Consider the following 25,442-nt stretch of genomic DNA (forward strand, 5'->3'; position numbering starts at 1 on the left):
TTTATTACTTTAGTACAGGTTTTTTAAAAACTATTTTAATTCTTTTTTCGTTTCCTCCAATTTCTCCGAATTTTCATTCGGAGAAAACGCACCCTTATTTATTCATACGTTTTCTTCAGGATACGATTTCTCCTGATACCTCTTTGCACTCCATCTAGTGATAATTCAGTGCATGACTTTTGGTTTTGCATCGGTGATCATATGATTCGCATCAGTATCTGTTGATTTCGCACAAGAGGCTGTAGGTTTTGTTTTAAGCTGGTCTGTTTTGTATTTTAGCTTGTTTTATTATAAAATAAGTTGTCCGTTTTGCGTTAACGTCTTTTTTTTACCCTAGCCGTCGCCCATAGTCGATCTCATTATCTATTTGTCTAACGGGGACTGGGCAGCTTTTAAAGTCGGACATCAGAAACGCAAATTCATTCACAAAAGTCTTGACACATTTTTCAAACCCTGTGTTAATAGATAAATCAAATTTAAATATTCCTTTAATCTAAGTACATTGTGCGGAAGTGACAATTTAATCTACTTAAAGATCTAAATCTTCCCTCCAGCGATATACATTAATCATGTCTGTTGAATACATTTCCTTCTGAAATTCAATATGATATTCAAACCCATTCTCAGTTCAATGTGAATTGATTATTGACCAGAATATAATGGTTAAGGTGGAATAACATCCCGGAAAAAGTCACTCAAATTAACCGGAATTTTTTTATAATGAAAAATAAAATGATAAATAAACTGTATAAATGTCAAATAAGCAAAAAAATTGCAGTTTGGGGATACAAAATGAATATCTAAAATAATTATTCCAGTAAGTAACAACAAAACCTCCTCCGAGATTCAAACTCGGGAAGTACGGATCACAAATCCGACACTTTATCCACTCGGCTATGAAGTAAGTTACATACATCAGTCCATAAAATCCTTTAATAAAAGGAAATGTCGTTTCGATCAGCGGTCAGCCATTTTGTAATGATGTGTTATTCCACCTTGAAATAAAAAAAATAAAAAAAGAAGTTAAGCTACATGTATGAACCTTAAACTTAGAATGCCCGGAGTTCCCAATACATAATCGATAACAATGCCTCCTTTGGCATCGCAATACGTAAGATCATTGCATCTTAGACATTATCTGCATGCCTGCCACTTCACGTCATTTTCATTTTACAATAGTTTTTAATTTTAATTTTAAATTTTCCATTTTTTTCTGAATTAAATGAGAAATAATAGAGAGTTGTTTATAGTCTAAAAATAAATTTGTAAAAAATCATTTTTAAAATGTGTTTTGACCGACACATCTCGGTCCTAGTCATTTTCTCTCGCGTTGTTGTTATTTGTTTTTGTTTAATGTTTTGTTGGTATTTTGTTGGTATTTTGTTGGTATTGTCCTTTTCATGACTTGTCTTGCATTACAATTGCGCATCTTTTGGGACATAAGCGTCATTCTAACACTCTTTTACCAATGCGTGTCGTATTCCCAAAGAAAGAGTCACTATGACCAGGCACTCAGCCAGCGAAATGTCACTATGAGTGTCAATTTCTTTTCTAATGAAGATAACGTGAATCATTAAAGTTTTACGTGAAAAAAAACCTTTTGTCCTACTACATCTAAGTAAATTACTTACACTTAATTATCACCTTTTTCAGACAAAATATATCAAATGACATATCGCATGTATAAGTAGGCTTAGTCACTTCAAAGTTGCGTGTTTCGAAGAAAAAAGAAGCTTCTCCATTGATTGTCTAGTATGTTTTTATTTAAAGCTGAGTCTACAATTAGATTATCATTTCAAAAGGTATCCTAACATTAAAAACATTTCATTTAACTGATACTGTAACCAAAACAAAACACATCCAGTATTTCAAACCACTTTTATAATATGTGCATTGTGAATCGATGCTTGCTGTAACAGTTTCGCTGGTAGTATTTGAGAAAATACTTCAACAATATTGTTACTTTCAATATTTTTCAAAAAGAAACGTTGAAATTATTCTTTTTCTGATTTGGTCAAACCTGTGAGATGTTCTTTTATAGAAAACATGCTGAAACGTTTGGTAATTGCAATTACATGTACTAGTTAAAATTACTAGTTACAATTACTGGATAAAGTACTGTTTCGGAACTCAATCGTTTTCAATTGCCAAAAAAAATTGAAAAATAAGCAAGATGTGAATCGTATTGTGCTAATATCAAACATCTTGACAAAAAAGGATGATATTCGATAGGATTTCTGCCTCTTGTTTTTACAAATTTTAAAATATTTTCATTTCATACTGATACTTATACAAAACATAAAAAGCTAAATTTGTAAATTACAGAAAATTTACTAATTGTACAACATTGGGTTGAACATATTTTATTGACATTAATCAGATGGATCGAAAACAAGTTCTAACAACTTAGAACTATAGTTCCTCTCAGCATACAGCAATAATAGGCATGTAAACGAATTTTAAATTTAACTAATTATATAAAATCGTTCTTTCTTTGTGCTTTTATGAATTCATTTCCCGCCATTTTTCAATCACATGAAAAATTCTTCATTTTTTCCCTCATATTCAACAGTAGGAAAAATAGAATGCAGCCAGTAACACATATGTAACTGTTCATATTATTTTGCACATCATAGTAAAAACATGTTCTTTGACACTTTAGATAAATCTAAATAAATAGTACATATGTTTTAATCTATCTTTAAGCCAATTTCTATAAAACTCTATTTATGTTTCGGGCATCAAAGACTTTCTCCCTCATATTCCTTTTGCCTTATCTACTACATTTGTATCTACTAGCCAAGCACTATATAAGCTATCAGGCGTTCTGTTCCACGCGAACGTGACTCAAAGGAAAATGAATTTGGTAGCGGTTGTCTGTTCTGCAATAGTTTGGGTTGTGGTGAGCGGCGACCCAGAGGTGGAGTCTCTGCGGCGTGAAGTGGAGAATCTGTAAAGTGTAGTGGTAAGTCTCCAGGATGTTTGCAGTCTTCATTCTTCAGAGATTAAGTCACTGCAGAAAACGACAGAAGACCAACATAAGACAATAGAAAAACAACAGGTGCTCATTGAAAAGCTTTTGTCAGAGAATCAAGATCTTAAAAATAAATCTCGGAATTGGAGTTTCAATCGGACTGGTTTAGTAAACCAAAAAAGTGAAAACGTCGGGGAACACGACATTTATGAAAACACAAGGGTTATACGGGGCTATCAGGAAAGTTCACACGAAGGATTGCTGGCTGAAGACCAAAGAAATAGTAAGATTGTGTAATATTCTATCTTTAGATATTATGCAGACACCGTCATGCATGTTCATGAGTGCACAAATTAATGGATTTCAATTCTATATATATTGTATTTTATGTATAACAGCAAAATCATGAAAACAGTACAAAATATCCCAACAATTAAATCTATGTTTATTTTTAAAATGTAATGACGCACAGAAACATTTCATGATTATCATATCTTAACTCTCAAATCGATTATTTGTAGGAATATGAATATATGGGGTTATTATGCATAGAATCCCAAAGAAGAGGCGAACATTGCAGCAAAATATCAGTGTTGTAGAGTACCCTATCATAAGTCAAATTAATGATGGACCCAAGAACAAGAGGCCCATTGGCCACATATTTCTTCCTAAGTTACAATATCCTACTTTGATTCAAATAGAAAAATAACTTTTCTTATCGTATATCTAAAACAAACAAGAAGGAGAAGGTGTTTGTTTTTGTTCTTACAAAACTTTCATTATATATTAGCATATTGTCTACAAATATTTTACACGTTTTCCCCCGACTCCATTTGATTCTTATTGAGGTCCATCTCTGTCGTCCAGGAATACCAGCTTCAAAGTACTAAATAAATTCGTACTTACTGACATCAAAATGAAATATAAATCTTAGGCTACATTTTTTGTCAGATTATTTTTTTTCTTTATCTTTCTATGTAACTCTCCGTAAATTTGATAGACCCCCTTACCCCGTTTTACTTTTTCCTACGTAAAAGGAAAATTTCGTCTTTTTCTGACACCTACATTTTTGATGGTATAAAGAACACTTATTAATAAACTTCTACATATAAGCTTTCTTCTACGTACTAGTCTCCGTGTTCGAATATTTTTTTATTCAGTGAAACTCTTAAAGCAAGTGGTTCAGGAGAAAGTCGTAAACGAAAAAGTAAACAGACAGACGGACGGACAGATGGGGATAAAGACAGACGGCAGACGATAGAAACTTTTCAGAAAAGTTTACTTCAACTTTCGGTTCTTGATATCTAATTAAATTGGTTTCTTTGTTTTGCAGAACGGCTTTTATCCCAAACTACCCCAGGGTCGCCTGTTCAAAACGCTGTTGCTTTCTATGCTTACATGTCAACATCAGTAGTCGAATTACAACATAACATGATTATTACGCTGTTGAATTTTGTGATGTGTAAATAAGAACAAATATCTTAGTATTTGACGTACTTATTTCGGCTATTATTTCTATTAGTTGTTAATCCTGTTTTATAACAATCTTAAAATTAAATATTTTCATTAGATGAACTTGTATCAGTGCAGAGCAATTTCATTTTCTCATTATATAAGTTGACACACATAAGCGCCGTAAACTGTCAATACATGGTAATGTGTATCTTTTAAATTGAGAAATGAACAAATGTCGGGAATCAACTAACAAATCTATTTTTCCATTCAATAATAAAATTATCATTCATATATAAAGTTGGTGCTGCATTAAAGCACATTGAATCATAACGTGTTATGTCAGTATGCGTTCTTGTGTATACATATAAAGTTTAAGTCACGATCATTTTCTGTGTATACATGTAGTGATTAACAAACTCAGGGTAGAAAACGACATGCCCTTGAGGGTTTTCACACCTATTCGCGACAATAGAAAAGGTCTAAATCGCGTACGGCTTCGTCTAATCGCACAACACTTTACAGGAGAGAGAGAGAGAGAGAGAGAGAGAGAGAGAGAGAGAGAGAGAGAGAGATTTGAGTCCACGTGCTGCATCTGTCAATCAAATTAGCCCGCAAGCTCTACCACGTGTTCCCTCCATGATAAAGTTTCGTTCTATTAGTTTTATTTCTCATAAAGAAAATAAGAAGTATGTCTAACAGTTAAGTTTTTTACAATGTTCGTGATGCTTGATATACTTTGTTTGGAAAGTTTAATGCGTTGTGTCTTTTTCTCTCTCTCTCGATTAGTTTATAATGGAGGTTTTTGCGGGAAGGAACATCTTAAACACGTTTAGCGGTTAAAGGACGCAGTAAAATGAATCAATTATTTAATATAACTATTAGTAAAATTGTTTGATATACATGTAGAATTCTTCTTGGTCAATCGTTACACAGATTATCTACCTGCCTCATTCCTGTGTATTCTGTGCATTCAAGCGTATAGTGATTTCCTGTCAGTGCGATGACGTCATACCTTTATGTAAAACAATTGGGACTAAAGTCAAATAAAGTTAACTTTGACAGTCATAAAACTTTGAGGTGGGGTGGGGGGGGGGGGGTTAAGGTTACAAAAACGGGTTTACATATGTGTAGTAGCTTAATATTCAATTAGATTACATGCACACATAAAATGATATCAATACATGTTTAAATGTTTTTAACGGCATGAAATATCAACAGCAAAACTACCAAAACATGTTCTTAATTCTTAATGTGTCAGAACATAAGGATACGTTTTAACAACATTTCGTTCTCAAAAAAATATATATAGTTATTCTGTTGAGAGAGAGAGGCTCGGTCGCGAGCGATTGAATAGTGAACTGCGTTCTAGAACGCATTTCACTATTCAAAATTTAGAATTCATATTTGGGGCCCAAAATTTTCAGGGACATCTACTAGTGGTATAGTGGTATATCACTACCACTGTGAACATATGGTGATGCAGCTGTCTCTAGTTTTTAAGAATCGGGCTTATATGCAAATAAATAGTGAACTGGGTTCTATCTAGAACGCAGTTCGCAATTCAAAATTTAGAATTCATATTTGGGGCCCGAAATTTTCAGGGGCATCTACTGGTGGTATACCACTGCCACCATGAAAATTTGGTGAGGTGGTCTTCTCTACTCTTTGAAATTTGGCCTTTTCGCAATCGAATAGTGAACTGCGTTATAGAACGCAGTTCGCAATTCAAAATTTAGAATTCATATTTGGGGCCCGAAATTTTCAGGGGCATCTACTAGTGGTATTTCACTACCACTGTGAACATATGGTGATGCAGCTATCTCTAGTTTTTAAGAATCGGGCTTATATGCAATTGAATAGTGAACTGCGTTCTATCTAGAACGCATTTCGCAATTCAAAATTTAGAATTCATATTTGGGGCTTGAAATTTCCAGAGGCATCTACTGGTGGTATACCACTGCCTAAATGAAAATTTTGTGAGGTGGAATACTTTACTTTTTGAAATTTTGACCTTTTTGCAATCGAATAGTGAACTGCGTTCTAGAACGCAGTTCGCAATTCAAACTGCGGGTTGGTGATTATAGGGTGCCCTAATTTTTAATCACTTGCTCATCATTAGTTGACAAGCATGGACTTCAACAACAAACAATACAAATGTAGGGCGGACCAATTAATCGTTAAGAAAACACAGTCACACTGCGTACACATTTATAATTCTATTGGCAATTAAAATCATTTCTTCTTAAAATATGATAATGGAATCGGAAATATTTTATTTGCAATTGCTGCACACGTATTAAATTAAATACTTTAATAATTCATTTAATAGCTATAAAATAAAGAAATAGTAAAGAAGACTCCAAGTATTTCGATTATAATCTCTATCAAAATCTGGTTAAATATCGTCATTAAATATAAATAAACACGCGATTTATTTGTCATTCTGGGAGGTAACTCCCGCTTAAGATACTTTTCCATCGATAATTTTAGCGTGGCGGGGACAGGTAGATGATGAGTTTACCGTGATGGGAACGCGGTATACCTGTCTCACCTGGCCGATTTATACCGTGACGGCGCGCAGGAAACACGGGATCCGCGTTACCTGTACTGTATCTCGTTACGAAAAGGATATAGAAAATGATAATTTTACAACAGTTTCTGTTAAATTATGCTTACTGATGTGTTAATGTACGAAATTTGGCAAACTTAGTACAATAAAGTTAGTTACCACTAAATAAATGGCTTAATCATAACAACATAACTAATTTTAAAACACGTCGGTCAATCCGGAAAATTCTGAACTCTTGAAAACTTGAACTCTTGAAACCTCGAGATTTTTCCTCGGTACCATGGATTCCGAGCTATCGAGAGTTACCGGTACTAGTATCATCAAAGTTTACATACTTTTTTGCACTGTAAAGGAATCAAACCCTACTTATTTTCAAAGTTATAGGCGTATCATTACTTGAGATATACTGTATTTTGTTTTTGAATTACACGTTTGTATGTCTTCACATGGACAATCCGAGAACACGATGGTAGTCAACATTCTGTTGCCTTGGTGAATAACAATGAAGAGTATGGGGCTGTTTACCAAAAGGCGCATGTCGGGGAGTACGACCAGTGCAGTACAACTGTTGTTCTTTACCTTAATCAAGGGGACGATGTATATCTGAGAACCAGAAACGGAGGTGGAATGCCAGACGGAAACCTGCCTATGACGAGTAACCCATGGGGAAGAACGTCTTTTTCTGGTTGGAAAATCAATTAGCTGTTTATATCTGAAACTACGTGGTCAACAATATTTATATGAATAGAGTAGAATATTCAGAATACTAGCACTCTATATACATACCAAGTAAAATGTTTATTCATCCTACTTTCTTAGACAATTGTTGTTCGCTAGACGGTTTAAACACTTTTAACGATACATTTGGTTAAACGGATAAAACGGATAGATACAATCAAAGAGTTGTCTGTATATATGGCTTTATTTATTATAATATGTCGTTTAGTTTATTCATCCATAAAAGGATATACATATAAACAATGAAATTCTTTCTGACTTTAATGACAATAGTCAATATATTTTGCACTTTGTCTCGACATTTAATAAATGAATTAATCAGCTTGTTTGTTCACACGAGGGTACATATATAAAGGTTGTGATCATTATACAGTCAGTATAAATAATGATATTGATTATAAAATAATATATTTACTACTATGTAGGCATCAATTATTAAGGAGCCTTGACGGTCAACACATTAACCATAAGATGTCCCTTAAACTTTGACATGTGATATTAATGGCAATAAAATAACATTTAGTGAAGAAAATACCAAATATTTTAGCTGTGATAGTTGATCATTTTTTTTATATCTGTATTCACATGCTTCTTAATAAGAAGATTTAATTAGTTTAAAAATGGCCATGGCCATCGAGCCTTTTTAATTGTATTAAAAAATCTGTGACAAAAATAGTTAAATTCGTAGTTAATAATCCTATTATAACATAAAAAATTTTAGTAATCAGTATTGCCCTTTTAATAAACATTAATTTCGTGGATGAATTCAACTAAAATCCACAAAAATTGGTATTCAACAATTAATATTGATACCACCACGACTGTGATGTATATTTGATAAATCTGCAAGAAGACTTCAATCCTGCGATGCTTTTTGGTGCTATTTTCTCTCTGATAATGTACAGACCCTGAAACGTACTACTACACCACACGCTCGCTGCACGCTCGCTACACGCTCGCTAAACGGTTCACACGAAACGCTGAACGGTTTACACGAAACGCTGCACGCTTTGCCCGAAACGCTAAACGATTTACACGAAACGCTGAACGGTTTACACGAAACGATTCTCGCACGAAACGATTTGCTCGCTTTTCACACGCTTTGGACACGCTTTTATCCTGATCGATTCGGGTCCTCTCGGATTTTACCCATTCTCTTTCTTCTTACTCTGTTAGTAGGAATTAATTTTAAGAAAACACGAAATAATTGAAATACTGATATTAGAAACATATATGTACATAAGTATTGAATTGATTAATTAAATTAATTTGGTACTTATATTTAAAGCAAAAAATTATTCATTCAAAGAACTAGTCAAAAATATTACTTCTATAAAAATATTAATTGCTCAAAAGAAATATCCATGGTTCTTATTAGTCCGATAAATATTAAAAATTCCAGAGAAAAAAGTTACCGTAACACAATATTCAATACCAGAAATAAAATCCGTATGATTACAAACTGAAATCGGTTTTTCAGTATTCGGCGGGATTTGTTTTTTCTTCTCACATTAATATTCTTATTGGTTTCAGAGAATACGATGTAAAAAAAACTAACTGTAAATAAACCTGTAATTATTTAAATTGATAATTTTGAAAGTTATGTAAAATTAAATTAGTCACATAAGTTAGAAAAATGCTATAAAACAACCAACTAATTTTTTTTTATGTCGAATCATTCGCGTAAATAAATGTTCCGTACATATCACAGAGAAAAATCAATGGATTAAACAATAGAGAAAGTTGTCATTACTATTTTGGATTTCGGAAAGAACAACAAATAAAAAATGATTTAGATTTTTGTCTCAATATTCGTATACATAACCGGCGCCCTGCATAACGGCGTACAATATATCTATCATAAATTAATCTATTTGAATTAAGTACCATGCATATAGATTCCCATAATAATTAATTGCATGTGTACATTTTAGGAAAATTTCAGTGTGTAAATTACTTGTTGTTTTCCGGTATCAGTGTTTAAATAATTAAAATAATAACTTGTAGAAATATTTTTAATCGGGATTCAGAAGAATTTACTTCCCGCATTTCATAGAAATGAACAGTATATTTTCTTTCTATGTTTACATTTAATTTTGTTTAAATTAATGTTAAATAATCGATCATTGAAATTGTGTGCATCATCAAATACTGATTCCGACTACCTTGAAGTCATAAAATTTCTATTGGCTATTGACAAAAAAAGAGACGCGTGACCATCCAATGAAAACGAATACATAGAGTTTGATTGACAGGTTCAGCCAGGTGCAGGTCTTACCCGATGTCCGAGGTTACATGTATGTGTACTGGTTGTACACAGCCTAATAGTCTCAGTAACTAGTCTTCTTTCAATACGCGTACTTTTCTTTTGTTTGTTAAAAATTAATTCAAGTTTGTAAAAAGATAAGTATATTATTTCTTATAGATTTATTTCACGAGAATATCTCAAAGGAGTTTTGCCAATCAGTTTCAAGTAATGTTTAACACGAGCGCTATTTTGAAACAATTAAATTGTCAGATAGTTCCGAATGAAATCTGATGAACGTTTCACACGGTTCTCGCACGCTTTGCTCGAAACGATTTACACGCTTTGCCCGAAACGCTGCACGCTTTGCCCGAAACGCTAAACGGTTTACACGAAACGCTTCACGATTCACACGAAACGCTAAACGGTTTACACGAAACGCTAAACGGTTTACACGAAACGTTTCTCGCACGAATGTCGCACGCTTTTTTGGTGTAGTAGTACGTTTCAGGGTCTGTATCCAACATTTATACTTGGTGCATGTATATGAATAAAAGTATATCTCAATACAAAATTGGTCAGCTTTATAATACCTCAAATCAATCATGATTTATATTGAGAAAAAAAAACTACTAATGTGCCTCTTTTATTTTACGAACAAAGATGTACAAAGGTTATTAAAATAAAAGTATTGAATAGATGTAAAACATAATGTACATACACAAAGGTTATCCAAAAGTATTGAATACGTGTGCAACATATATATATATATATATATATATATATATATATATATATATATATATATATATATATATATATATTTTTATATATATATATATATATATATATATATATATATATATATATATATATATATATATATATATATATATATATATTTATATATATATATATATATATATATATATATATATATATATATATATATATATATATATATATATATATATATATATATATATATACTTATAAATTAAGGCATTTTGCAAATAAACTATAAAACGCCTGCACCAGAGTACTTGCTTACACCTTTGGTATTTCAACACATGCGTGATGCTGTCCGTAAGGTATAATTGAATTTTAACTGATAAGTTATTATTGTGAAATTAATCAAAAACCTACTTTCATTTTCGATAAACAAGCCCGAAATAGCAAAAATGAGAGTTAGGTGGTGGACACGCTTTGGCGGATCCAAGTCAGGGATAGTTTGCATCATAATATATAATTGCAATGAAATATTATTGAATGATAACGTAAAGAGTGAATATATTTACTGTGAGCCTATTTAGAGAATACATTAAAGTTAAGATCTGACAAACGTTGAATAAATAAAATGAGTCAATTCGTTTCTTTAGTGGGCGATTTTAGTTTTGATACCCATTCGCTTGAGAACTTTCCAGAACGGGGTAACCAAGAACGCGAATGGACTAATTGACGAAAAGTGTAGGACGGGTTCATCATGCATCGCGGGCAGATACCTTGGATCGGACTTCTATTAATACAAAATTTAATAAATAAAATGGAACAATTAATGCGATTTTAGTATTAATGAAAAGAACTTTCCAGAACAGGTTGCCCAGAAACGGGTTGACTAATTGACATCATGGCCCTATATATAGGGCGAGTTAACATGTCGGCCAGGTACTTTAGACCTGACAAGTTTGGTTAAAAATATGTATGCAAATGGATAATAATGCATAACCTAACGTGTTTTAATTTAATTTTATACTTTTTTATATCACGACAGATGTAAACCTTGGTTAGGTAAACCTAAGACATAAATTTGTTGAAAAGATTATTGTATTCTACGTAAATGTTTAATTATTATTAGGGATGCCCCCCACCCCCCCCACCCCCACCCCCAATAATCGTTTTTTAAAAACAGCCTTTTTATCTGAAGTTCTGATTTTTTATCCCCGTCCGTTCCTCTAAATCTGCAATGCAGTTTGGTTTTTTTATTTCAATTTTAAAGAAAAATGGGACAAAGATAATACTAAAAAGGAACAAAAATATGATTCAACATATCAAGCATTATATGATGATAATGTGTATATAAAGTGTTAGATCCAGCGATTGCGCGGGGTATCATCTAGTATATATATATATATATATATATATATATATATATATATATATATATATATATATATATATATATATATATATATATATATATATATATAAATAAAGGTTATATAAAACGACATGAATGATGAAAAGCAAATGAATTATGCATGAAATATAAAATGTGGGCACCAAATTGCAGAAACAAAACTAATTTTAATTATAAACTGAACTTATTATAGATAAAAGTTCAAATTGTACAAGAAAAGTCAGCTAATATTGCCGTAACTGACAAAAGATTTTAAGGTAACTCCATACTCGTAAAATTCTTTGATGAAAGTTGAAAAAACCGAACTGATTGCAACTTAATAGACTTAAATTTCATCAATTGTTAGAAAAAATATACATGTCATCATACTTTTTGAGATGCCAGATTAACATAAACTAAAGCATATTTTAGCATCAGAAAACCGTATTTTTTTGCTTAAAAGTAAAAATTTTGCAGGCAGAAATTTGTATATCTTGTTTAATTTTAATGTCAACTTTATCAGAAAACTATATTTTAAAATTAATCGTTGGGATAAAAAAAAACTATAGCATTTAGACATACAACTGAAAGAAAAGTCAGAAAAAGAGTTATTTCCCCTTAGCATCGATAAAATGTATAAAAAATTGGGAATTTAGGATAAAATTAAGCTGCGAAAATATCTTGAACTTAACAGTATTTCTAATTACATCTATGTGATCATATTTACATAAAAAAAAAATAATACATCTTGCACAAATTTTAAAGAACTCAAAGTTTTACAAAATAGTATGACATCACAGAACACTGGATCTACTTTAAATTACGATATGATACATTGGATGGTTTACTAATTAATCAACATTTCGTACGTTTATAATTTAGAATTTAAAAAATGTTAAAGCACCACATAAAACACATTTGATACGCGAATAACATCAAATAACAACAAATAACAAACAAACCAGCAAGTATTAAAGGAAGTATTCATTATAAAAAACTACAGTCTATATATCATCTAGGAAATAAATACCGGGTATTTCATCTAGGACAAAAACAATGCTAGTGTGACAACATACCTAGTAATGTTAGATTCAAAACTGACAGCCAACACTTTGTAGGAAACTTATTTACATGCATCACGCCGCCAGATTGACAAGGATTCAAATGTTTCAACTGTATAATAGTGATGAGTACTGCACCTATGTTCTATTGTTAATTACTGGACATGTTTCGTTTATTATCGGTTTTACAATTTACCCACAAGGGAATTCCAAAGGCAAAGTAAAGAAGAACGCCCTGACCCCCGCTGAAAACTGTATGCAAAAACGAAAACACTTGTAGGTGGGTAATCTGAGCAAGAAAACCAAAACACCAGGACGCACCAGTCAAAGTGGATAACCGGAAGTAAGCACTGACTCTCTGCTGTTCCCTTGACTTGCGAACGTCTTCCTTTTGAAAAATCTTTTTGATCGTAACAAAAAACATAAATGTGTTGATAATGACGGTAATACCAACAGGTAGAGCAAACGTGTAAAGGATCATGTTCGGATCGGCAATGTAACACGTTGAAGTAGAATACCCAAAACTGTTACCACCGCTAGAGTAGAAGCTTACAGATATGTTGACACCAATAAAAAACAAACAGAAGAAGAAATTTACCAACAAGAGAGTAGAAACTTTGGATTTTTTTCGAAAGGTGGCAATGTCAGTAAAAGTCTGAAAGATCTTGAAGGAAGAGAGACTCATCCAAAACATCGAAGATAACCAAAAGAAATGAACGAAGACACCTGCGGTTATGCATACAGATTTGCTCCAAAGGAAAAACTTAGAAATTGTGTATATAATATTTGCAAATGTTATAAAGAAGGACAAAACAACGATGTGAGATCCTGGAGAAACCAACGGATTTGATTTGACAATGTAAGATATGATCGTCAAGACGGACCCTGCTGTAGAAAGGGAAAGACAAACCAATGACAAATATTTACTCTCTTCTAAATCTGCAGATGGCTTGGAGGCAGTTACTTGAGCTCGATTGAACCAATCCAAACAGATGTCATACTGAAGATTACTTGTAGATTTCTTAAAGTACCTAGAAGGAATACAAGTGTTCAGTTCTGGAAGACACAAAGAGTAGTTTTTCAAACTTATCAGAGTATTTTCCGTACTGATCCTGACTCTGGGACAAGTATACCAGTCGGCAACAACCACTGTGGAGAGAGACTTTAAACAGAAAATCCGAGTCGATGCCATATTAATAAAAGCTAAAGAAGATTTTGTTCGATAACTTATTGGATGAACATAATGGCGGGCAAAAAGGGACAAATATCTGTCTTCCTCGTACAAAATAAATCTTTGTCCAATTAAAAAACTTGTAAAAGTTATGTTTAAGCCCAAATAGGTATCCTCAAGAACAACTTCTTTGTCTTTTGCAAAAAGATTTAACAAGTATTCAATCATGTCGTTAAGACTGTGAACACGATTCAGAGTTAATTCAATAAGTGCACCGAATTGCTCTGTATCTGTTCGTTCGTCAAGTACAAATATATTCAGAGAGCATAAATAGTCGCTAAGATTATTCGTAAGCAATTTGTTTTCTAAATGGGTTTCCAAAAGCAATCCAACTGAAAGGAAAGCTGAACTATTGTGTCCACCGATTTTTTCAAAAATCAAATTGATCTCGTAGTTGTTTTCTTCCCATCTGGAAAAAGATGATTGGCAAGATGGTGGTTCAGGTGGGTGATGAGTGTATTCGTATTCCTGCTCACAGGTCAAAGCAAAACAGGTCTTCTACAACATTAAAGAACACGTCATTACTAGATTTGCATTATCACTTTCATTCATAACAAATTTGAAAGATTCTTTAAAAGTGTACGGAACTTGCTGCAATATCAGACGAGTGGTTCTAATGTGAAAATTAAAAATACACCGAACAAAAAAATACATACCAACTCTTTATGAAATATTTGTCCATGACCACATTGTACGTCATTCTGAAATTCCTCGACGGATCTCTTTTTGTTGAAATTTATTAAAGCCGAGAAGAGTGGAAAATCTTTGGACCCCCCGTAACCACTGCCTTCTTTATTTTCAATTGGTAATTCTAACAAGGACATAGAAAAGCAGAGAGCGCAGAATATATTTCTATATGTTTTGTAGTTTGTAATGAAAGGTAGGTAATAGTCCTTGCATGCCTGAATAAGGTACGATGAGTTTCCGTCGAGAGATCCTGTTTGGTTGCAAGTAACGCCTGTTGTATAAATACAGGGAGTCACCAATTCTCTTATTGTGTTTGGTGGATAAAACAAAATATTGCATGGCGAAAGTCCATCAAATATCTTCTGATAGATAGCATCGACAGTCAAAACCAACGACAAAAGATAAGACCGCGACGTGCAAACGATCTTGTCCTGTTTCCAAAACAGTAGGTCGGAAATATTTTCATCATTGCAAAGCGCACATTGAAGATACCGGTATGTCTCGTTGGTCAAAAGAGAGGTCACCGGGGTGAAGAGGGACATGTTTATAGATTGGCTTTTAGATGGGATACATACTTTTCCATCTGGACAGCTATCGACCATCCAGTACGACTGTTCCTGAAAATCGGAATGTATATTCAAAAAAGGCAATGAACAACTAAGAGAAACCGTTTTGTTTTGTTCCAGTTGTTCGATCGGATCTAAGCTATTTTCCATAAGCAAAAGCTTTGAGGGACAACAAGAGGATTTTCTTATACAAGATGCATCGCAGTCGCAGGGCGTACAACTTCTGGTCATTTCTACATCAAAGACGTAACTTCTTCTTAGACTTTGTCCCTGACACATATCTTGTTCCGGACAAAGAACAAGGTACTGCATCAGCATGGCTCGTGTAGTGTAGTTTGAGATCCATGATGTTAAGTTGTGGGCATCAATGATGTCAGTCGACTCTGGTGTTTTCATTGTGGGCCCGCCATAAAATCCATACCCTGCACAATGTCTCCAATCAAAGAATATTAAAAGAAATACAGGGATCTACAATTAAAAAAAATATACCGGTATGACTAAATTAATGGCTGACATTTTTAAAACTCTGAACATTTATTTTTTTGTTGATGATAATGAAAATAAATTTCTACTTGATTATTGAATTAAAAAGTGTTGCATTTATTCATGAAATACACGCATGACACGATATTTTGACTTACCATTGTGATTCCTGTAGATAAAATAACTTATCAGGTCTTTTTCTGAACTTATATAGTAAAAGGTTGATATACCCTGGGATGATATGACATTCTAAAAAAAGGCGCCGATCAGTAATGTGCTGAAATACGTGACCAAAAAAAAAGTTAATGTGTTGCAATTTTGGAAGGCTAGATGTGATTATGTTCAAGTATCGATGGAAATTTGAATCGCGATTTTTCAGTTACTCCTTATTATAAACCAGTAACAGTTTGACGTGACACCACCCTATCTGTATGGTGACTTAATAGTTTTGTTATGTGTTGATTGGTACTTTTAGGATAATTTACTCTTTTTATGACTTTTTTCTTTATTTCTTTTTTTCTTAATAGACTAACTTAAGAAATCGTTGCACATCATATATCGGACTATTATTAAGTTCTTTCAAAATTCAAATGTATCGTTTATAGCACAGATATTATAATTTTGAAATACAAGTGCATTTAAAAAAACAAAAGAAATATGAATGTACAACTTATAAATAAATATCGTTTATCTTCTCACAAACTTCGGATTAAGCGTGGTAGATTTTATAATATTCCTAGAAAAGAAGTTTTGTACACAATGATAACTATCAAAGGTTGAAAGTGAGTTTTATTTTATACTAATTTTTCCATTTTACCGAAAAAAAATGGCAATCGGTTTTTAGAACGCAGTTTGCAGTTCGCAATTGAATAGTGAACTTCGTTCTATCTAGAACGCAGTTCGCAATTAAAAATTTAGAATTCATATTTGGGGCCCGATTGCCTTAAATGCAATTGAATAGTGAACTGCGTTCTATCTAGAACACAGTTCGCAATTCAAAATCGACAATTTATATTTGGGGCCCCGATTGCCTTCTATGCAATTGAATTGTGAACTGAGTTCTATCTAGAACACAGTTTGCAATTCAAAATCGAGAATTCATATTAGGGGCCCCGATTGCCTTATATGCAATTGAATAGTGAACTGCGTTCTATCTAGAACGCAGTTCGCAATTCAAAATTTAGAATTCATATTTGCAGTTCGCAATTGAATAGTGACCTGATTCTATCTAGAACGCAGTTCGCAATTCAAAATTTAGAATTCATATTTGAGGCCCGATTGCCTTATATGCAATTCGTTCTATTTAGAATGCAGTTCGCAATTCAAAATCGAATTCATATTTGAGGCCAGATTGCCTTATATGCAATTGAATAGTGAACTGCGTTCTATCTAGAACGATGTTCGCAATTCAAAATTTAGAATTCATATTCGCAGTTCACAATTCAAAATCTGGAATTCATATTTGGGGCCCGATTGCCTTAAATGCAATTGAATAGTGAACTGCGTTCTATCTAGAATGCAGTTCGCATTTCAAAATTTAGAATTCATATTTGGGGCCCGAAATTTTCAGGGGCAACTACTAGTGGTATTTCACTACCACTGTGAACATATGGTGACGCAGTTAGCTCTAGTTTTTAAGAATCGGGCTTATATGCAATTGAATAGTGAACTGCGTTCTATCTAGAATGCAGTTCGCAATTCAAAATCTAGAATTCATATTTGGGGCCCAATTGCCTTATATGCAACTGAATAGTGAACTGCGTTCTAGATAGAACGCAGTTCGCAAATCAAAATCGAGGATTCATATTTGGGGCCCGATTGCCTTATATGCAATTGAATAGTGAACTGCGTTCTATCTAGAATGCAGTTCGCAATTCAAAATTTAGAATTCTTATTCGCAGTTCGCAATTGAATAGTGAACTGCGTTCTATCTAGAACGCAGTTCACTATTCAATTGCATATAAGGCAATCGGGTCCCAAATATGAATTCCAGATTTTGAATTGCGAACTGCGTTCTAGATAGAACGCAGTTCACTGTTCAATTTTGAATTGCGAACTGCGTTCTAGATAGAACGCAGTTCACTATTCAATTGAATATAAGGCAATCGGGCCCCAAAAATGAATTCTAAATTTTGAATTGCGAACTGCGTTCTAGATAGAACGCAGTTCACTATTCAATTGCATGGCCAAATAAATGATTGTAGGGGCCTACATGTATCTTTTAAAATGCTTAAAATAAGATATAAACATGGGAATTTGACGTTTTATATTTTTTACAAAATAGAAATAAAAAAATATAGTCAAAAATAACATTCATCGCCGCTACTTTGGATTTATTTCAAACTGTCACATCAGCTTGAATTTTGCCTAAAATTCATCGGTAAAATTATTTTATCCTATCGGTCCCTCAACATCTAAGTTTACAACCGATTCAACAAACCGGTGCGTTACACCTGTCATTATAAAGGGTAATCAATTGCATCTTTCTTTAGACGATAAGTTACTGCAGCATTGAATCATGATTTTTTGAAGTATACAGTCTCATAATTGCAGCGGTGTGTGCATACAAATTGAGTAATGCGCGTTAGTTACGAAATTATGAAATATATATATATATACTTATAAATTAAGGCATTTTGCAAATAAACTATAAAACGCCTGCACCAGAGTACTTGCTTACACCTTTGGTATTTCAACACATGCGTGATGCTGTCCGTAAGGTATAATTGAATTTTAACTGATAAGTTATTATTGTGAAATTAATCAAAAACCTACTTTCATTTTCGATAAACAAGCCCGAAATAGCAAAAATGAGAGTTAGGTGGTGGACACGCTTTGGCGGATCCAAGTCAGGGATAGTTTGCATCATAATATATAATTGCAATGAAATATTATTGAATGATAACGTAAAGAGTGAATATATTTACTGTGAGCCTATTTAGAGAATACATTAAAGTTAAGATCTGACAAACGTTGAATAAATAAAATGAGTCAATTCGTTTCTTTAGTGGGCGATTTTAGTTTTGATACCCATTCGCTTGAGAACTTTCCAGAACGGGGTAACCAAGAACGCGAATGGACTAATTGACGAAAAGTGTAGGACGGGTTCATCATGCATCGCGGGCAGATACCTTGGATCGGACTTCTATTAATACAAAATTTAATAAATAAAATGGAACAATTAATGCGATTTTAGTATTAATGAAAAGAACTTTCCAGAACAGGTTGCCCAGAAACGGGTTGACTAATTGACATCATGGCCCTATATATAGGGCGAGTTAACATGTCGGCCAGGTACTTTAGACCTGACAAGTTTGGTTAAAAATATGTATGCAAATGGATAATAATGCATAACCTAACGTGTTTTAATTTAATTTTATACTTTTTTATATCACGACAGATGTAAACCTTGGTTAGGTAAACCTAAGACATAAATTTGTTGAAAAGATTATTGTATTCTACGTAAATGTTTAATTATTATTAGGGATGCCCCCCACCCCCCCACCCCCACCCCCAATAATCGTTTTTTAAAAACAGCCTTTTTATCTGAAGTTCTGATTTTTTATCCCCGTCCGTTCCTCTAAATCTGCAATGCAGTTTGGTTTTTTTATTTCAATTTTAAAGAAAAATGGGACAAAGATAATACTAAAAAGGAACAAAAATATGATTCAACATATCAAGCATTATATGATGATAATGTGTATATAAAGTGTTAGATCCAGCGATTGCGCGGGGTATCATCTAGTATATATATATATATATATATATATATATATATATATATATATATATATATATATATATATATATATATATATATATATATATAAATAAAGGTTATATAAAACGACATGAATGATGAAAAGCAAATGAATTATGCATGAAATATAAAATGTGGGCACCAAATTGCAGAAACAAAACTAATTTTAATTATAAACTGAACTTATTATAGATAAAAGTTCAAATTGTACAAGAAAAGTCAGCTAATATTGCCGTAACTGACAAAAGATTTTAAGGTAACTCCATACTCGTAAAATTCTTTGATGAAAGTTGAAAAAACCGAACTGATTGCAACTTAATAGACTTAAATTTCATCAATTGTTAGAAAAAATATACATGTCATCATACTTTTTGAGATGCCAGATTAACATAAACTAAAGCATATTTTAGCATCAGAAAACCGTATTTTTTTGCTTAAAAGTAAAAATTTTGCAGGCAGAAATTTGTATATCTTGTTTAATTTTAATGTCAACTTTATCAGAAAACTATATTTTAAAATTAATCGTTGGGATAAAAAAAAACTATAGCATTTAGACATACAACTGAAAGAAAAGTCAGAAAAAGAGTTATTTCCCCTTAGCATCGATAAAATGTATAAAAAATTGGGAATTTAGGATAAAATTAAGCTGCGAAAATATCTTGAACTTAACAGTATTTCTAATTACATCTATGTGATCATATTTACATAAAAAAAAAATAATACATCTTGCACAAATTTTAAAGAACTCAAAGTTTTACAAAATAGTATGACATCACAGAACACTGGATCTACTTTAAATTACGATATGATACATTGGATGGTTTACTAATTAATCAACATTTCGTACGTTTATAATTTAGAATTTAAAAAATGTTAAAGCACCACATAAAACACATTTGATACGCGAATAACATCAAATAACAACAAATAACAAACAAACCAGCAAGTATTAAAGGAAGTATTCATTATAAAAAACTACAGTCTATATATCATCTAGGAAATAAATACCGGGTATTTCATCTAGGACAAAAACAATGCTAGTGTGACAACATACCTAGTAATGTTAGATTCAAAACTGACAGCCAACACTTTGTAGGAAACTTATTTACATGCATCACGCCGCCAGATTGACAAGGATTCAAATGTTTCAACTGTATAATAGTGATGAGTACTGCACCTATGTTCTATTGTTAATTACTGGACATGTTTCGTTTATTATCGGTTTTACAATTTACCCACAAGGGAATTCCAAAGGTAAAGTAAAGAAGAACGCCCTGACCCCCGCTGAAAACTGTATGCAAAAACGAAAACACTTGTAGGTGGGTAATCTGAGCAAGAAAACCAAAACACCAGGACGCACCAGTCAAAGTGGATAACCGGAAGTAAGCACTGACTCTCTGCTGTTCCCTTGACTTGCGAACGTCTTCCTTTTGAAAAATCTTTTTGATCGTAACAAAAAACATAAATGTGTTGATAATGACGGTAATACCAACAGGTAGAGCAAACGTGTAAAGGATCATGTTCGGATCGGCAATGTAACACGTTGAAGTAGAATACCCAAAACTGTTACCACCGCTAGAGTAGAAGCTTACAGATATGTTGACACCAATAAAAAACAAACAGAAGAAGAAATTTACCAACAAGAGAGTAGAAACTTTGGATTTTTTTCGAAAGGTGGCAATGTCAGTAAAAGTCTGAAAGATCTTGAAGGAAGAGAGACTCATCCAAAACATCGAAGATAACCAAAAGAAATGAACGAAGACACCTGCGGTTATGCATACAGATTTGCTCCAAAGGAAAAACTTAGAAATTGTGTATATAATATTTGCAAATGTTATAAAGAAGGACAAAACAACGATGTGAGATCCTGGAGAAACCAACGGATTTGATTTGACAATGTAAGATATGATCGTCAAGACGGACCCTGCTGTAGAAAGGGAAAGACAAACCAATGACAAATATTTACTCTCTTCTAAATCTGCAGATGGCTTGGAGGCAGTTACTTGAGCTCGATTGAACCAATCCAAACAGATGTCATACTGAAGATTACTTGTAGATTTCTTAAAGTACCTAGAAGGAATACAAGTGTTCAGTTCTGGAAGACACAAAGAGTAGTTTTTCAAACTTATCAGAGTATTTTCCGTACTGATCCTGACTCTGGGACAAGTATACCAGTCGGCAACAACCACTGTGGAGAGAGACTTTAAACAGAAAATCCGAGTCGATGCCATATTAATAAAAGCTAAAGAAGATTTTGTTCGATAACTTATTGGATGAACATAATGGCGGGCAAAAAGGGACAAATATCTGTCTTCCTCGTACAAAATAAATCTTTGTCCAATTAAAAAACTTGTAAAAGTTATGTTTAAGCCCAAATAGGTATCCTCAAGAACAACTTCTTTGTCTTTTGCAAAAAGATTTAACAAGTATTCAATCATGTCGTTAAGACTGTGAACACGATTCAGAGTTAATTCAATAAGTGCACCGAATTGCTCTGTATCTGTTCGTTCGTCAAGTACAAATATATTCAGAGAGCATAAATAGTCGCTAAGATTATTCGTAAGCAATTTGTTTTCTAAATGGGTTTCCAAAAGCAATCCAACTGAAAGGAAAGCTGAACTATTGTGTCCACCGATTTTTTCAAAAATCAAATTGATCTCGTAGCTGTTTTCTTCCCATCTGGAAAAAGATGATTGGCAAGATGGTGGTTCAGGTGGGTGATGAGTGTATTCGTATTCCTGCTCACAGGTCAAAGCAAAACAGGTCTTCTACAACATTAAAGAACACGTCATTACTAGATTTGCATTATCACTTTCATTCATAACAAATTTGAAAGATTCTTTAAAAGTGTACGGAACTTGCTGCAATATCAGACGAGTGGTTCTAATGTGAAAATTAAAAATACACCGAACAAAAAAATACATACCAACTCTTTATGAAATATTTGTCCATGACCACATTGTACGTCATTCTGAAATTCCTCGACGGATCTCTTTTTGTTGAAATTTATTAAAGCTGAGAAGAGTGGAAAATCTTTGGACCCCCCGTAACCACTGCCTTCTTTATTTTCAATTGGTAATTCTAACAAGGACATAGAAAAGCAGAGAGCGCAGAATATATTTCTATATGTTTTGTAGTTTGTAATGAAAGGTAGGTAATAGTCCTTGCATGCCTGAATAAGGTACGATGAGTTTCCGTCGAGAGATCCTGTTTGGTTGCAAGTAACGCCTGTTGTATAAATACAGGGAGTCACCAATTCTCTTATTGTGTTTGGTGGATAAAACAAAATATTGCATGGCGAAAGTCCATCAAATATCTTCTGATAGATAGCATCGACAGTCAAAACCAACGACAAAAGATAAGACCGCGACGTGCAAACGATCTTGTCCTGTTTCCAAAACAGTAGGTCGGAAATATTTTCATCATTGCAAAGCGCACATTGAAGATACCGGTATGTCTCGTTGGTCAAAAGAGAGGTCACCGGGGTGAAGAGGGACATGTTTATAGATTGGCTTTTAGATGGGATACATACTTTTCCATCTGGACAGCTATCGACCATCCAGTACGACTGTTCCTGAAAATCGGAATGTATATTCAAAAAAGGCAATGAACAACTAAGAGAAACCGTTTTGTTTTGTTCCAGTTGTTCGATCGGATCTAAGCTATTTTCCATAAGCAAAAGCTTTGAGGGACAACAAGAGGATTTTCTTATACAAGATGCATCGCAGTCGCAGGGCGTACAACTTCTGGTCATTTCTACATCAAAGACGTAACTTCTTCTTAGACTTTGTCCCTGACACATATCTTGTTCCGGACAAAGAACAAGGTACTGCATCAGCATGGCTCGTGTAGTGTAGTTTGAGATCCATGATGTTAAGTTGTGGGCATCAATGATGTCAGTCGACTCTGGTGTTTTCATTGTGGGCCCGCCATAAAATCCATACCCTGCACAATGTCTCCAATCAAAGAATATTAAAAGAAATACAGGGATCTACAATTAAAAAAAATATACCGGTATGACTAAATTAATGGCTGACATTTTTAAAACTCTGAACATTTATTTTTTTGTTGATGATAATGAAAATAAATTTCTACTTGATTATTGAATTAAAAAGTGTTGCATTTATTCATGAAATACACGCATGACACGATATTTTGACTTACCATTGTGATTCCTGTAGATAAAATAACTTATCAGGTCTTTTTCTGAACTTATATAGTAAAAGGTTGATATACCCTGGGATGATATGACATTCTAAAAAAAGGCGCCGATCAGTAATGTGCTGAAATACGTGACCAAAAAAAAGTTAATGTGTTGCAATTTTGGAAGGCTAGATGTGATTATGTTCAAGTATCGATGGAAATTTGAATCGCGATTTTTCAGTTACTCCTTATTATAAACCAGTAACAGTTTGACGTGACACCACCCTATCTGTATGGTGACTTAATAGTTTTGTTATGTGTTGATTGGTACTTTTAGGATAATTTACTCTTTTTATGACTTTTTTCTTTATTTCTTTTTTTCTTAATAGACTAACTTAAGTAATCGTTGCACATCATATATCGGACTATTATTAAGTTCTTTCAAAATTCAAATGTATCGTTTATAGCACAGATATTATAATTTTGAATTACAAGTGCATTTAAAAAAACAAAAGAAATATGAATGTACAACTTATAAATAAATATCGTTTATCTTCTCACAAACTTCGGATTAAGCGTGGTAGATTTTATAATATTCCTAGAAAAGAAGTTTTGTACACAATGATAACTATCAAAGGTTGAAAGTGAGTTTTATTTTATACTAATTTTTCCATTTTACCGAAAAAAAAATGGCAATCGGTTTTTAGAACGCAGTTTGCAGTTCGCAATTGAATAGTGAACTTCGTTCTATCTAGAACGCAGTTCGCAATTAAAAATTTAGAATTCATATTTGGGGCCCGATTGCCTTAAATGCAATTGAATAGTGAACTGCGTTCTATCTAGAACACAGTTCGCAATTCAAAATCGACAATTTATATTTGGGGCCCCGATTGCCTTCTATGCAATTGAATTGTGAACTGAGTTCTATCTAGAACACAGTTTGCAATTCAAAATCGAGAATTCATATTAGGGGCCCCGATTGCCTTATATGCAATTGAATAGTGAACTGCGTTCTATCTAGAACGCAGTTCGCAATTCAAAATTTAGAATTCATATTTGCAGTTCGCAATTGAATAGTGACCTGATTCTATCTAGAACGCAGTTCGCAATTCAAAATTTAGAATTCATATTTGAGGCCCGATTGCCTTATATGCAATTCGTTCTATTTAGAATGCAGTTCGCAATTCAAAATCGAATTCATATTTGAGGCCAGATTGCCTTATATGCAATTGAATAGTGAACTGCGTTCTATCTAGAACGATGTTCGCAATTCAAAATTTAGAATTCATATTCGCAGTTCACAATTCAAAATCTGGAATTCATATTTGGGGCCCGATTGCCTTAAATGCAATTGAATAGTGAACTGCGTTCTATCTAGAATGCAGTTCGCATTTCAAAATTTAGAATTCATATT

General features: G+C 33.1%; 3 protein-coding genes and 1 pseudogene across 3 annotated transcripts in view; 2 read left to right on the top strand and 2 right to left on the bottom strand.

The window, feature by feature from the left end:
* Window positions 1-25,442, top strand: part of LOC128184120 (lysoplasmalogenase-like protein TMEM86A) — a 129,875-nt gene that overhangs the window by 55,756 nt on the left and 48,677 nt on the right. The window lies entirely within an intron of this gene.
* Window positions 897-7,720, top strand: LOC128192212 (uncharacterized; annotated as a pseudogene).
* On the bottom strand, window positions 14,746-16,102 carry LOC128184111 (uncharacterized). Its single transcript, XM_052853458.1, has one exon. It carries the CDS (start codon window positions 16,036-16,038, stop codon window positions 14,989-14,991), a length of 1,050 nt encoding a protein of 349 aa, XP_052709418.1. The 5' UTR covers window positions 16,039-16,102; the 3' UTR covers window positions 14,746-14,988.
* LOC128184152 (uncharacterized) lies at window positions 19,967-23,868 on the bottom strand. The gene is made up of 2 exons (XM_052853512.1): window positions 22,812-23,868; window positions 19,967-22,653 (listed from the first exon to the last, which is right to left on the bottom strand). Exons 1-2 carry the CDS (start codon window positions 23,802-23,804, stop codon window positions 21,076-21,078), a joined length of 2,571 nt encoding a protein of 856 aa, XP_052709472.1. The 5' UTR covers window positions 23,805-23,868; the 3' UTR covers window positions 19,967-21,075.

The sequence above is a fragment of the Crassostrea angulata genome, chromosome 1 (assembly GCF_025612915.1).
Source record: "Crassostrea angulata isolate pt1a10 chromosome 1, ASM2561291v2, whole genome shotgun sequence".
Taxonomy (NCBI): domain Eukaryota; kingdom Metazoa; phylum Mollusca; class Bivalvia; order Ostreida; family Ostreidae; genus Magallana; species Magallana angulata.

Coding starts and splice junctions, on each gene's coding strand:
- LOC128184152 (XM_052853512.1), bottom strand. CDS start 23,804: ATGAAAACACCAGAGTCGACTGACATCATTGATGCCCACAACTTAACA. Junction 22,654..22,811: donor AAATATTTCATAAAGAGTTG/GTATGTATTTTT, acceptor TTAATGTTGTAG/AAGACCTGTTTTGCTTTGAC.
- LOC128184111 (XM_052853458.1), bottom strand. CDS start 16,038: ATGAAAACACCAGAGTCGACTGACATCATTGATGCCCACAACTTAACA.